This window comes from Magallana gigas, chromosome 7 (genome assembly GCF_963853765.1).
Source record: "Magallana gigas chromosome 7, xbMagGiga1.1, whole genome shotgun sequence".
In the NCBI taxonomy this organism is placed as follows: domain Eukaryota; kingdom Metazoa; phylum Mollusca; class Bivalvia; order Ostreida; family Ostreidae; genus Magallana; species Magallana gigas.
In genome coordinates this window covers 48,635,244-48,650,856 of record NC_088859.1, presented here as the reverse complement: position 1 = coordinate 48,650,856, position 15,613 = coordinate 48,635,244, and the positions used below count along the sequence as shown (strand labels likewise).

The 15,613-nt window shown below is 35.9% G+C and overlaps 2 protein-coding genes, 1 long non-coding RNA gene and 1 other non-coding gene across 4 annotated transcripts; 2 read left to right on the top strand and 2 right to left on the bottom strand.

The window, feature by feature from the left end:
* Positions 1 to 208: 208 nt before the first annotated feature.
* On the top strand, positions 209 to 1,388 carry LOC136269923 (uncharacterized). Its single transcript, XR_010707543.1, has 3 exons — positions 209 to 257; positions 386 to 462; positions 1,336 to 1,388. It is a non-coding gene; the product is annotated as an uncharacterized lncRNA (long non-coding RNA).
* Positions 1,389 to 1,760: 372 nt separating this feature from the next.
* LOC105325585 (protoheme IX farnesyltransferase, mitochondrial) lies at positions 1,761 to 5,931 on the bottom strand. Its single transcript, XM_011425218.3, has 6 exons — positions 5,773 to 5,931; positions 5,075 to 5,522; positions 3,941 to 4,065; positions 3,562 to 3,632; positions 3,111 to 3,343; positions 1,761 to 2,559 (listed from the first exon to the last, which is right to left on the bottom strand). Exons 1-6 carry the CDS (start codon positions 5,827 to 5,829, stop codon positions 2,126 to 2,128), a joined length of 1,368 nt encoding a protein of 455 aa, XP_011423520.3. The 5' UTR covers positions 5,830 to 5,931; the 3' UTR covers positions 1,761 to 2,125.
* Positions 5,932 to 6,074: 143 nt separating this feature from the next.
* LOC105325583 (uncharacterized) lies at positions 6,075 to 8,912 on the top strand. Its single transcript, XR_010707542.1, has 4 exons — positions 6,075 to 6,216; positions 6,310 to 6,410; positions 6,682 to 6,764; positions 8,426 to 8,912. It is a non-coding gene; the product is annotated as an uncharacterized protein (transcript).
* A 214-nt stretch (positions 8,913 to 9,126) lies between these two features.
* On the bottom strand, positions 9,127 to 10,669 carry LOC105328777 (methionine-R-sulfoxide reductase B1-like). The gene is made up of 4 exons (XM_020067410.3): positions 10,559 to 10,669; positions 10,004 to 10,146; positions 9,696 to 9,813; positions 9,127 to 9,568 (listed from the first exon to the last, which is right to left on the bottom strand). The coding sequence occupies exons 1-4, from the start codon at positions 10,611 to 10,613 to the stop codon at positions 9,555 to 9,557; spliced, it is 330 nt and encodes a 109-aa protein (XP_019922969.2). The 5' UTR covers positions 10,614 to 10,669; the 3' UTR covers positions 9,127 to 9,554.
* Between the last annotated feature and the right edge of the window lie 4,944 nt (positions 10,670 to 15,613).

Sequence of the window (15,613 nt, the reverse complement as noted above, 5' to 3'; positions counted from 1 at the left end):
GGACGAAAACAGATAGCAATAGGTCACCTGAGTTTACTCAGGTGACCTAACAATATCAAAATTGAATTTGACCAAAATTGTGACCATGCCCCTTAAAGATGGATTCCACCTGGATAAAGAAATATAGATCGGCCAAAGGAGACATGGCGGAGGTCAGTTGAGAAAGGGATGGACTTGGGGCATGGTACAGCAAATGTCAGCAGATAGGCAGAAACGGTGACCCTCGATGAGAGGTTTGTTCTAGGCATGAGGATTTAGTAAGTTTATTTTAGATTTCTCTTTTTATTGATATTTGAAAACAATTAACATTTATACTTATGAAAAAGGGACAATGAAGATTCGATGAAATCGGCGTTTTATCACCAGTGACAAATTACTCTTGCAGAATTGGTCTCTTTCCAAAGATAGTAAACATTCAATAAAAAGAAAGCTACTGTATTTTATGAAAACTGGAAAATGCTGGTAATAGAGTAAATTTGCACTTTTTTGCAGTCATTCTTAAAATTTTGTTTGTAACGTTTTGGGGTTTTTTTCTTCCGTTTGCTTTTATGGCGTTAAGGCAAAGGTACAATCGGTATGCAAACAAAATCAAAATATTTTTGGATTTAACAATACTGAGAACAGCTATTTAATATGTAAGGTTCACTAAAAGTCTTAATAGTTGCTCTAGGCACGTAGCATAAGGGCACGTCAAAGATTTTTGTTACATTAAAATATAAATTAAGTGAAATATCAAGAAGTTACCCCTCCCCTTTATTGGGACCATGTGAAAAATGGAAGTAAAATGAAGAAAATGAATAGTGAAATTTAAGTTAGAGGTAAACTACACTCCTCCCCCCCCCCCCCCCCCCACCCCCACGCATTAAGATTTTCATGATTTGGGGAAGTTGCTTTTTTTCTGGCCTCCCACTTTCTAAAACGATACTATATGCCTGTGTTCTACTTTTCTGTCCTTTGGTCAGTGACCAAGAGATAGTGGTGATTTCACTATTCATTTTTGTGAACACCTCACTCTATTTTTACAAATTCTACATTACTCGAGTGTCTCCCCTCGGAAGGGGGCGTGGTCCTTCATGAATTCACTTACACAGGAATATGAAAGCTGTTCTCAGCTACTATAATTCTATGAACGGGCCATCGTTACAAATGATGGCCAATATCTTTGTAATAATAATCATATGTGTGTATTTCTGTGTATTGCAATAAAAACATTCACTGAAAAACCCTGTTCTAATCATGTTCAAAAAGTGTATTCAATGTACATTAAAAATGTACATTGTGTACGCTTTTCATCAATTTTTAATTCAATTTTATCTTCGGGAACAAATAATGAAGAACTCCACTATCCGACAACCGAGTCCCTGAGAGAAGCCGCTCGTCCTTATGTCAATCAGGCGAGCTAAAAATGTATCAGAAGAGGTTTAAAGAGCATGTGCAGTTTGTTGATACATTGAAGTCATAAACAAAATCTTTGATTCCAGTTTTCCCCACAAAAAAAATCTCTCCTCTCTCTTTCATTGAATTCATCCAGTCATTTCAGTAAGGTTACTCTTTTCTTTAATTGTTCACTGGCTTCACTGACTGATGCAGTATCTGATAGTGTTAAAATCACCATGTTGTCTTCTCATTACACGAGCAGTAACTCTTATTGTTGGCATTAGCTGATCATGGAGTAATTATTTTAAATATTTTACTTTAGCCTTTATACTGTATTTCCATTGCTGTAAACTTTCAGGAGGGAACAAAAATCAACAAACACACTCATTGCTGCATTTCATCCATAGACAATCACATTTTAAACACAGGTAATAAAAATTTACGTGGGGTACAGAAATGCATTTACTATACACAATTGCCTGATTCATAAATGTAAAGAATGTGTCAAACAAATGTCCATCATACTGTTCTTAGTCTAAACCTTTCAGTAAATACATTGTTCTCGAAATTTAGATCTAATCAAGGTTAAGAGAAAGATGTGGAATATTAATACATGTAGAACAATGTTCCTCTTTCATACCAATTATTATTCTAGAAGTGTAGTGCTTTGTCCAGCTTCAAAGAAAAATGAATTATCACAGTTAAAGTACATTCTGCACAGATTTTTTCTATTTTAAAAACAAACAAATCAAGTCAACTCGCTCTGCACAACTGTCACTGATTCTTTCCCCGAGTCTTTTGAGTCGTTTTTCCTGCTGGGTTTGTTCACAATCATAAGAAGAATCAGTAACGGTATATGTAGCAGACTGAATCGGAACAAGCTCCTGGAAGAGCTGCTGTCTCCCTGCTGATAGAACTTCCAGCCTAGATATGTAAAGTACAGGTTGAGAGGTAGAGACATGACGGGAAACAGGGGTGTGGTCAATCCCGCCACGGGGGCCAGGAAGCACAGTCCAGTGATTCCCACTGTGTGACGTAGAGCCACTCGCTTACAGAGATTGGGATCCACCACGGACATCATTCTGTACCCTGCCCTGGAGTAATCTGGTCGTAAATTCCAGCTCAGAGCATTAAAGTGGGGGAATTGCCAGCAGAACATAATGGCTGCCATTATCCAGGCACCTGGAAAAGAAAAGTATGTATTTAAACTCCCTTGACACAGAAAAACATTGAAAAATAACGGGGGTCTTGCTTGTGATGGACAAGGCTTAAGCTTTAGCTAAGAATTAACTTTAACAGTGCATAAAAGATAAGAGCTGAGTTAAAACCCAGCACTCGAACTGTGGTTTCATTAATATTTATGGGCATCTTTTTTGTGAATTTAAAGAAAAACATAGTTTCAAGGATACATAGCATCATGGCCAATTTCTTCGCTAGCCAAGAATGACCATCCGTGTTTCTCTTTTCACTCTGAATAGAGAAACACCATGGATTGTCACCCTTGGCTAGCAAATGATGCATGGCCAATGACCCTCTGTTTACAATATGAGATTAAATAGAAATTTGCATTTCAATGAACATTTATTTTGTTTATTTACTCATCCAAAAAATCCATGAAATGTGGTATCCAATAAATATTGACGAATCCACAGTTTACAGGCATTACAAATTCCAAATGCCTCAAATGTTATTAAAGAAGAAAATATGACATTTAGTCAGAACTTCAGACTAACCTGAGTCCAGAGAGCCAGTGCAAGCTGCCCATCCCATCAGAGGAGGTACTGCCCCAACAACTGATCCTACCCAAGTGTTGAGGATGGTGTGTCTCTTCATGGGTGTGTAGACCAGGGTGTAGAGGCCCAGGTTGAAGGCCCCTAATGCTGCTGTGAGGGGATTGGCTCCTAGGGCCAGGACAACCAGCCCCACTGAACCAGAGACAGCAGCAAATGTCACAGCGTGTAAAGGACTGTCAAGTAAACAGTGTTACAGTCAAACCCAGATATAAACCAAGAAATAAACTTATAAAATGTCCATGTGTCAGTATTGTTTACTTTTATAGATTTATTTACTTATGAAGACAGTTAAAGGGATGTAACTTTATCTTTTATAAATGACAATTCCACAAACCTGAATCTTATGGCATTTCACTTAAACACTAAAACTACTGAAAAAGCAGTTTAATACCTTAAATACCCTCGAACCAACACCCTGTTTTTAGTCCTGTTCATCTGTGAATCAAATGGAACTTCAAAAAACTGAAAAAGAAAATAAATTGATCTAAAATATTTTCGCCAAATAACCAAGTTACTGGTACTCATAATTAAAGTCCTGGCTTATAAATTTCATTTTCATTTTTTCCCCCTGATCCATCATTGGCCATTGGCAACACACATGTAGATGTCTAAAATAAGATGCATCCCATGAAGTGTGGAAATTTGATTACAAAAGCTAAAACTTTTTAGTTTGATTTACAGTTCTTTGTTCATTATCATGAATAAAGACATTTAATATTGAGTCAAAATGACCACAATGAATTTTTGAAACCAAGAAAATATAAACCTACCTGATTAATGGCATTAGCAGAAGCCGATGTTAAACCAGTCCCTAATGTAACCATCGTAAAACCAATGGGGTCAAAGGCAGCAGGAGCCATGGCATAGCCTGCCATAGCAGTCAGCACAACCAGACCTGACAAAGTAGATGAGAACACTCAATCTTGTAGAAATGCAAGCAACTATATAGTGAAATAGTGATAAAATGTTTGGCAGCTAGCTTACAAATAGGTGTTTTGTGGGTGGGAAGGGCCTGCACAGCTAAGATGTGCATCCTCCAGGTGAGGGTTGCACCTGATAAAGAAGGTGCAGCATAACCCCCCCCCCCCCAAAAAAAAAAAAAAAACAAGACAGTTACAGAAACACAATGTCTGACTTAATCCTTGTGACACTCCAACAAACATTCATCTTTTGACACTTGAATGTACAAACAATGTAAAGACAAGGGGCATCAGCACATAGATTGGTGAAATTGGCATTCAAATTGATAATGGAGAAAGACTCTGAATTCTGTCTGACTAACAGACTTGTGATCACAGAAACATTGTTCCCCCATAAAAACATCAACAAAGCAACATGGGCATCTGCTAAGTGAAAAGTGAGAAACCAGATCTTCTCTTTAAAGGGCAGTAGAGATCTTATGTTCTAGACACAAAATTTCAGAAGGGAGCGAATGTGAACAGTGACCACTAATTAGTGAAACCCAAATTAGGCTAGAAACATGACAGCACAGGAGATGGCAGAAGAAGAAAACGTCAGAGGTGAGTAGGAGGAGATGGAAGTGGATCAGTCCCATTGTCATGCCAATAAGGATCCAACAGATGACTGTGCCGTGGCACTCGTGTGGACACCTGAGGGGAGTAGGAAGAGGAGACACCCAAAAACATAGCGACTACGGTGGAGGTTGAGCAGAACAATGCAGGCTGGAGCCCCTGGAATGCGGCACGCTGTGCTGCCTTAGACAAACATCAATGAAAGAATGATGCTCCAGTCGTATGTGCATCCTGGCACAGAGAGAGAGATTAAGTTTATGGGGGGTGGGGGGATATAACTGATTTTTAATTTTAAAATTATTACTCTTAGAGTTAGATAGACATAAATTATTATACATCAGACAAATTATAAGGATAAGTAAAAGCTTATACCTGTTAATCTGATTTTTGATAATCTAAAGTAATACTGCATCAGTTTATTGTTGTCTGTCTTCATTTCCTGCCAAATACACTCTGTAATGGACTCAGGGTTGTGTGCTGGACTGCTGTCTCTTTTGTCCTTTTCCAACATATTTTTTAGTTTTGCAAAGTCCTCTGGACCAATATCAACAGTTAGTGTATCCTCTGATTTTGGAAATGTAACAGTAAATTTTTCACTGATTTCATCAAGCATTACAAGAGTTTTTGATTTTTTGATGAACAACGTCAGTGGCACTTGTTTGTACTTTTGTGGAAATTTTTCAAGGCCTTTTGATGCATATTTTATATGTGTCATTTGTTCAGGAAACGCTGTCCCTTGGTCATCCTCTGTTTTTAAGTTTGTTTTCGAGGAGACGCATCGTGTCTTTGCTATCAACCCATGGTTGGGTGTCAGAATTTTCTGAAAGAAAAATAAATTAAAACTTATTTCTGACTTTAAAAAAAAAAATTATATCACAGACATAAATTATATGTTATTTATGTCTCTGATAATATACAAGCACAAAAATACGCCCAATTCATTGCATTTTGTCGTGATGGTCAGATAATTATAAAACAAGCTGATAAGCGTCCCTAATGTAACCCCATCTTACTTGCATAAAAATGCATGTGTAGTAAACAGCGCCTACAGACTAAGACAGAATTCTTACCGAATTAAAATGTTTGTGGACTTGCCATGCACTGGAGCGACTGCATTGTCTGTACATGGCAACAGATCTTACATTTTTTCACACATCAGAAAAGCCATGTCCATAATGTGACATTGAATCTACGTTGACTACAAATTTAATGGTACCTGCTTCAAATAGTATGCATTAAACGCAATGAAGACCGCAAGCATGTGATACATTAATTTGTACTTGGTATACTATTGGGTTTAAGTTTTTATATATATTCGTGTAGTCACTGCAATTATAGTCAAGCATATTACTACAATTTTGGCAATATTATTATATCTACTCTGTGATTAAAGAGATTAACTTAACAAGGTTTGTGTCTGTCCTATTTGAACCTTGCTACTTTCACTTTCGATTTGATCAGCAATGAAAAAAAGTGTTACAGTGGTTGAGAAGAGGATAAGTTTTCTATTTCAAGTGAGTATTTTGATATATGTTGTCTTATATATTTTTTTAGTGTTTTTTTCGTCAAGTATAGACATTTAACTCTATTAAGTTGCTATATTTTAGCTAGCCCACCTGTGCATCACATCAAAAGATGTAGACAAAGAAATGTGCAAACATCATGTGAGGAATTTGAAGAGGATATCAAGAAAAAATGTTATTAGACTGTATGTGCTAAAAATTTTTGCTAAATATTAGATAAAAACATTATTAACTCAAGTACAAGAGACATATAGAGGAACAATTCTGTTTCAACGGGGAAGTTAATGTCTTGTACGTGCTAAGATTACACGTTTTAATAGTGTATTAAGTCTTTTGCAGTTGCAATGCTGAACATCAACATGAATTTCATGTGAATACATGTACGAGACCAACTAATTACACAAACTGAACGTGCTGAATACTGTAGTTAACAGTTTCTTTGCATGTCTTTCACAGGCATCCAGACATAAAGAGGAGGCTGTGCAAGCATTGTGATATGCTACTTTATCCTGGAATCACTACAAAAGTTAGACTTTCAAGTAAGCAATAGTCATACCTTTCATATGTTTGTCTTTGAGCATCAAAGAGGGCGAATTATAGCTTTCACATTACACTCATAAAAAGTCAGACTCTTGTTAATAAAGATACCAACTCCAAAATCAGTAGAACTCTTTGCTTAGGAAAAATAAAGAGACTAAGGCCACACCAATTTAATTTCTTAATCACTTGATCCCCGTGCCTAAGGCTTTCCAAAAAAGCCCGTATTAAAAAAATAAATCTAGCACCCAGAAATTTTTGTGCTGTTTCCTGCTCCATTTTTGGTTTTTTTATTTTTTATTTGTCATGAATGCACTTTTTTGTACATTGATCATATCAAAAATTTCCCGAAAGATTATCAGCAAGGTTTAAAAGTAAATAATGCCTGTATGTGTGGATAAAATTAGTGATCAGGAGGGATCTGATACAATGGCGAATACAGTCACCAACTTTTTGCTGCTTTTTACATGTATTTCAAAGGAAAAAATGACAATGTAATCACTCCCCTCTATTTTTAATGCTGCCCAAAAATTTTCAAGTTTCAGTTTTTTTATTTTAATATTAAAAATTCGCCCACTCGCCCCAATATTTTTTTTGCTTAGTCAGAAGACCAAGAAATCAAATAGGTATGGCCTAAACCAAGATTCAGAAGACCAAGAAATCAAATTGGCATGGCCTAAACCAAGATTTATTAATAAAGTGATAAACTTACATGTAATGTAATGGAACATACAAGTGGTTTCCAAGTCTTTATTAAAATATTACCAGTTGCTGCCTTTGTATGTTGTCTTGGATTGAGTGCAATTTTGTCTTGCATCACTAGAACAAGCACTCTTTAATTCAACAAATGGGATAATCTTAATGTATATGACAAGGAAATAGCTATCAGGACTGATGTGTATGTGTTGTTTCAAAAATATAATTTAATGATGGGGTGGATCCAGGATTTGATGTTAGAGGAGCACCAGTTGTAGGCAGGGGGTCTGGGCAAAGCCCATTTTTTGGGTAAAAATGAAGTATTTAATGATACTTCATTATATTTCTTCATTTTGAGAAATAATAAAATATTTTTTTAAAGGTTTGTAGAGTTAAGACCTGCAATAAACCCACTAAAAGCTTCTGCCTTGCAGAGATAATTATTAGAAACATAGGTCATTTAATCTTTGTCTGAGAAATGGCTGTAAATTAAATAATAACTCTTTAAAAAATCAAGTTCAGTGGACAAAGGAAAGGAAGTTTAAAAAAAGATAAACATGCCAGCTTAATAATAAACATGGGAGAGTGTTAAAAAACACAAGCTAGTAAATCCAAAGGTGGGTGGTTGGTCTCAGATGATCCCATGGGGAGGATGACTAAAATGGGTTTTTATATGTTTCAGCTTTGAATGCTTAGGTTTTCTTCAAACTACATCGTTGAAATCATGAGTCAAATATAGAAAAATCATGAGTTTCCACAAAGTTGATCAATAAGACACAAATTGTTCATTTCCTTTGTCAGAAGAATTAACACTTAACTTTGACAATTTTAGGGGGGTGGGGGGGGGGGGGGGGTGTGACGGAGTGATGTGCAACGGTGTACTCGATGGACCATGCCTTTGGTGCCTGATTGGCAGGTGTAGTCATTAAAGACAACATCATCACTGAATGATTTTTTTTCTTTGTAGAAAAGCCACAAAGGGCTGTCACGGTTCAGTGCATTGAATGTAAAAAAGTGAGGAGGTTTCCTTGCACTAATCCAGATTACAAAATATGGATAGAGAAATTCCAAGATCTTTCTCAAAATGCTAGCTGATTTGAAACTGAAGATTACCTTCATTATACTGGAAAGGCCAATTTACTTTGGCACTGAATCAGCAATGGGAGACAGTTGAGTGGAAAAGTAGGCCATTCTATTACAAGTCCCTGTTCATACTGATTTCATATACATTGTAAATGCACATCTGCTGAAGCCGTGACACAATGTGTTCTGTTTATTTATTTGGAAATCATTTTTTTTTTACATGCAAGATACAAAAAACATTCCCTGCAATTGTTGTAATACAAAACGATCACATTTCATTTGGTACATATTATAATAGGTCATTTACATTTCAAATTATGTACTGTATATAAATTTAAATTCTATATTTACAAAATAAAATTGATTTGATATGCAAGATTTCAATATACCGGTACCTTAGATTTCAAAACAATGTAAAGGTGTATCACCTGACTAATATCATTTAAACTGAGGCAAGGTCATATATCATTGACAGTATATGTAATATATTAAAGAATAAAGTGACTAGTAAGTTAATAAATTGGCTTTGCAAGTCGGAAAAATTAAGGGTAATTTGGTCCAATTGAGACTAGAACAATTTTAAAAAGAGCTTGGACTTTGGGTAGTTGTGTCAAACAGCATTGTGACGGATATCTGTTTTATTGCTGGCCATTTAGCCATGGTTCTTCGAAATCAACAAGATTTGTCTAGCTTTTGAGTTAAGACTACGCAATCAGTGTATATTTCGCTTGCAACCAGCGTCATTTTTTAACACAAAAAATAGTTATATCCTACTGAAAGTCCAAGGCCTTGTTAAAATGGTTCTATTGTGGAATATAATTTCTATGGAAGCCTTTAAAATGCTTGAATGCTTCTAAAATGTCAGAGTAAAGATCTGCTGAGAAACTGCTACAAGCTTATATTTCAAAGCATCATGCGTTCTGACAGAGAAACATTCTCCCATCTCTTATTAATTATCCTCCTTATAGAATCAGCAATAAGATCATAAGGTGAATTGTTTAAAGACGAGGAGTTTAACCCTGCTTCCCTAAAAGAAATAGATAAACGCATTTTAGTTACATATGTGTAATCAATTTCAATAATTATACATGTTATATACAGACACTCAAAGAAAAAGAATATAATCTTTTTTAGCAGAATGAAAAAATAATTACCATCAAACTCTTGAAATTTGAGGGAAGCACTGAATATTCAGTATCTATTCATTCCTTTCTTGGGTCCATCCCCAAGAAACTCATGCCCAAGACCATTTCCACATTTAGAACAGGATATCTACAAATCAAATAATGAATATATTCCTATACAGTGATGTAGAGGTTTATAGACTGAATAGTATTACAGTTAGATAAACAAGATAATCCAGCAATCTCACACTTCATAATCTTATTTGTAACACAATGTAATATAATACACACATATTATAAAATTTTGAAAATGGCTTGCAGAATCATCAGTGTAGTACCTTTATTGCTGTGGAACTCTCTTTCACTCTGGTCACTGAATCTTCTCTAATAAGATGTGTAAATGCTGGCCAAGGGGATGAATGTTCATATTTTGTCTGGCTATGGAAAAGCTCGTTACCACAGTTTGAACATACATATATCCCTGTTAAAGGAAAATAATAATGGTTGTTATCAAGGACAAACAAATGAGCATAAAACAGGTTAATTGGGACCAATAATCCAAATTGTTTATAAAGGCGTTAATTTGTACGAGTAACAAATGGGATTCAAATTTGTAGTACCCATACATAAGAATTATAATGCAAAAAAAAAGTTATTCTGCATTAAGATTAATAGATACGATTAAAAAAATTTTGATTTTAAAACTAGTTTTTCTGTAACTAAACTTTTCAAGAGAAACACTTCTCTAGAGCTCCAGAATTTCTTGAGCAACAATCAACATTCTGATGTTACACAACCATCGTTTTCAACAGAGGTTGCGTAAGCATGGTAAGTTGGCATTTACTTTTGAGATAATGAATAGCAGGTAAAACCCATTATTAACAACACCTCACCTTTCTCAAAGTGATCTCGAAATTTTTCGCCAGAAAACCAGCCGCAAAACGACATCTTAATTTTAGGCAATCCAACGGCTTCCTACCTACCCTGCTGAATAGAATTTCGAGTCCGATGTTTTTAAATGTGTTTATATACTGAACCCGAGGCATTTTGATTAACACTGCACTGACTTTTTATGCTATTTTTTATATCAAGGCCATTTTTTAGGTGTGAGTACTAGGAACACCATTTTCGGAAATTGAAATTTACACTCTGTCCCCAGATTTTTATGCGGCACATTTTCTTATATTTATTATTCAATAATCATAAATACCACAAGTACATCCGGCGATCAATCCCAATATATTCACAGGGGCTTAGTTGATGGATAGTGAACTTCTTAATTATTTGTTCCCGAAGAAAAAATTGATTAAGATTGGTAATCTTAGATGGATTTCTGTGTATTACATTAAAGAAATACACTGAAAACCCCCGTTTCAGTCATGTTAAAAAATTGTATTCAATCTACATTAAAAAAAAGTAAAGGGACGACACTCGCCATCTTGGATTTATAGGGGGTCCTCGTTTCAAGCTATGTTTTAAACAAGTTCTTCCGTTTTTCCAACGATTTCTGACGAGATCTAGGTTGTAAAATGTTAAAATGTCTTATTCCTATCGTCTGACTACATCATGTACGCTGCATAATAAACACATCGTTCCGAAATGTACTAGATACTCGCCAAACTTATCGAAAGCAACGGAAGTTGATGCAAACTCTCCAAGTAATCACTGAGGAGATCCGAAAGCATTGGATAAACTAAGAGGAATATCATTTCGCGGAATTTATGCTCTCTCTAGATTTATCATACATTTTCGGAACATCTCAGTGATTATTTAGAGAATTTACGTCACTCAAAAGTAAACTTCCGTTGCTTTTTTTAATGTACATTGAATTAACCCCTTCACGGTAACTGCGGTACTGCTCTTTTGCAGGGCAAAATGACATAGTTTGGTGAAATATGACGTAACGTCGATTGTTTCATTTACGTCATTTAATTATCTACCTACTGAAATTTCGGCAAAGTATATCATTTTGCCCTGCAAGATAGCGGTACCGCAGTTATCGTGAAGGGGTCTTTACACTTTTTTAACATGACTGAAACTGGGGGTTTCAGTGAATTAATTTATTGCAATACACAGAAATACACATTAGATTACCAATTTTAATCAATTTTTTCTTCGGGAACAAATAATTACATAATTCACTATCCAACAACCAAGCTCCTGTGAAAATATTTACATCTACCGAGTATGATTCCCTCCATTTCTTACTGAAACTTATTTTCAAACTAACATGACTGAAATCTAGACAGAAAATCAAAGAGAGCTAGGAAACTTAGTTTTAAATAACCTGGAGAGAATGACTTCATGAACTATGGCAGGCAACCATTCTATAGAGAAAGGCAACCTTAGTCACAAATTCCTGGTTCACCAGGTTGAACATGTTGAAGGTTGAGAAAGGCGGTAATCTCCCCTTCTCGTGAGAACTAATTGATTACGGATACGAGGACTAGGAATATCATATGGAGAAATCACGTACACTTTATTCATGAGCTAAATGCCACGTGACAATGTTCTCATTAATATTCATGTCTTCAAATTGTCTCCCCTAGGAATGTAAATTACATACCTTTTATGTATGAAATTTGTGAGATTACGTCAAAACTTTATTTTTTTAGAATGAGAATATGTGTTGGGGCAATGCATAAATTAACTGTGTATGTTTTTGTCACCACAATCAGTGATTCACGCTTCAAATTCACTTTGAATGCCTCTCTATCCAACCTTATAGATGATCTATAAATAGAAACCTGAAAAATCTCATTCAATTTATAACGAAAATTCTTAAATAGAAATATGCAATATGCCTAATGATTCAATATAAAGCCTAAATGCCTAAAGTCAAGTCCGACAGCGTACTGAGAAAGTCTTGAAAAATGCTAAATTGGAAGTAAAAAGGAACCGACAATCTGACTTTTAAAAATTGAGTCAAGATTTCTGACACAACTATACTCTGTCCCAAGATATTTTGGATTCACGTTTGGACGATTTTTAATAAAAATACACTTACCTGTGAAAGAAGTGCAATTGAAATAGTTGAAAGGGATATTTTCCAAGATAATTTCATTCACTCGGAAAAATTCACAGGAACGAAAACAGATTCCTTACGGAGATTTATAATGGGGAATGTTTACATCTTTTCTCCATTCGGAATACACTCGGAATACATCGCGCAATATTTCAACGTTATCATCCGGGCTTGCTGCAATGCAAAATCTCCGTAGACATCACATTTTAGTTTAAACAATATTTATTCATTATAGATTCAAGTACATTTACATGATGATAAATTACAATTGTAAGATCGGGAAACAAGCCATAGGGCTTATATTAATCCCTCTCTTGCATACACTGCAGAAATGAGAGGTGTGAAATGAAATGTAAGTACAAGGAACAAAATAGGAAAATGTGTCAGAAGTCAAAGTTGGAAACACGTTTTATAAGGTAATGAAAAAAAGTCAACAAAATAAAATATCATGAAAAGAATATTACAATATATTCGTTGGTTAAACACCAGAACAGAAATATAGTATACATAGTCGCGTGTTAATGTTCAAACACAGCCATACAAAAAAGAAAAAGTGGCTTTGTTTCTTACTATGTCTTTAATAATGCCACTAATTTTGCAATTTTTTGAGTTGCGGAGATTGTCATTAAAATCGCCCGTGATTAGTACATTTTCTATGTTTGTGTTTTTGGCTTTTTCCATAGAATATGCAATTAGATTCCATTTTTCCCTATCGGCATTCGGTGGACGGTAAAACGTTCCAATAAGAAATTTTTTCTTGTAAATTAAGCATTCGACCCAGATGCATTCGATTTGGTTAACTTCTAGATCTGTTCGGCGTTTACATATTATATTACTATTTACATATATCATCACACCACCATATCTATCGTCTCGTCTATCGCGCCTAAATGGCTCTTGGAAGCCTTGGATCATTAGAGTTTCAGAAGTTGTATTATTGTCTAACCAAGTTTCGTTTAACGTAATAATGTCGAATCCCCCAAATTCTGCTTGAATTATATCAAGCTTGTTACTTATACTTTGAACATTGAGGTGTATTAGAGTAACTGATTTCTCTAGGTATGCATCAAGAGAGTCTAGAGAGCTGTCGTTGTCATGGTCTATCACTGGGGGGCCTGGATTTTGTTCAATGTCGCCGCAAAGTAAAAGTAAAATATAGATAGTTATTGATATTATTGTCATTGTCCATGTGGGTGATGATGTATATTTATGTGGGGGCATGTTAAGGGGGAGTCGTAGTATTTCGATTCGTTGTTTGATTTTGGTGAGTTTTGGTTATTACGTAGCATTATGGTCGTGTGTGTAGGTAATATGCATAATATTAATATGGTTAGTGATATTGATTTTGGCCCAAACTTAAGTAGTAGGTTGACCATCAAAATAGTAAGCAAATTAATATACTCATTATTCTTTTTAGCACCGTTGTATAACCCTGTCCGGATCCTGTGTGTGACACTATTTACTGGCATGGTTTAGGTAATTGGCGTGAAAAATACATATAACAATAAAAAAGGGGGGTTACACAGGATCCAGAGCTGACAAAAACGGAAAAGTAATACAAATTTGACATGTAGAACAGTGACTTCACTTAAGGTTGATACTCTAGGTTTCTTTTGTGTTTCCAACTCAATATATAACCAAAGGAAAAATAAAATAAGGAAAATATGTACATTCAAATCAAAAGTAAACATTTATTTACTTTTGAGTGCTCTAATGAAGGGTTTGACTATAGACAAAGGATTTTGTTTGTAATAACTGTAACAAATTTATGGAAAACTTAGAATTTGTCAAGAGTTAGTGATGAATACGATTTGAACACATACATTAATGCTTTTCACAAAATAATATCATGAGTGGATCTTAGGATCCAAAAATACCAAGATTTTTACAACGATCATGTGCGTGGCAATTCATGTGCGTTAGTTCACCATGAGAAGGATTTAACCGTCCGCTGTTTGTCGTCCTCCAATATGAGCAAGGAAATTGCTCATGTCTTTCGGGTTAAGGATCTTGTGTTTGCGGTCGTGAAAATCGATAACGAAGATTTTTCCGTCCCAAACGAATGTTGATTTGGCTTGTCTGGTTTTAACGAGTTGCCTAGCCTCGTAGGCTAGCTTATTTCGGGTTTTAGTAAGGTCTTGGTTTATGGCGACCTTGTCCATGCCCGTAACGTTTCTGAGGTCTTTGCTCGACTTGAGGAGGCGATGACGTAGCTCGTAATTTTTGATACGGGCAATGATTTGCCTTGGTTTTGCCGGATTTTTTGGTCCCACCCGGTGGGACACCTCAATGTCCGTCTGCTTTAGGGGAACGTCGAGTTTCTGGGCGATGTCCAACAATACTTGGTCGGTATCCTCACACTCCTCTGATACGCCGGAGACCCTGACACAACTGCGTCTGCTGTACATTTCTAGGTTGTCAATCTCGTGCTTCAGAGCTTCATTTTCGTTTTGCAATGAAATAATTTGATCTTTTAACGGTTCTATAGCGTTGTTTAGCTCTGTAACCAAGAGACCCTTGACAGCTACTGCTATTCGTTGTACATCGATGTCTGTTAGTACCGATTGTTGGGACTGCTGCTGAGGCACACCCACCCCCACCCCGTTTGTGTTTGGTGGAGAGGACAGAAATGTCCCGGGATGTACCATGTGGGCGAGGTGTGGATGGTAGGGTGACATTGGTGTAAAGGAGCCCTGAGGAACTTGGTTGGGGTCCTGCATGGATCCGTGCAGTGACATGGCTGGGGTTATGTTCATATGTTCTTTCGTTTTTTTGTGCAAGTGAGTTGTGCTTGGTGACGGTTCAGAGTCAGAGGAGCGGAATTCCGATCGTTTTCGTTTTGGTTGTTGCTCGAGTTTATACATACATATGATACACAAAAACTACACAAAGAAGGTTCACAGTACACTTTTGTTTTGTTTTG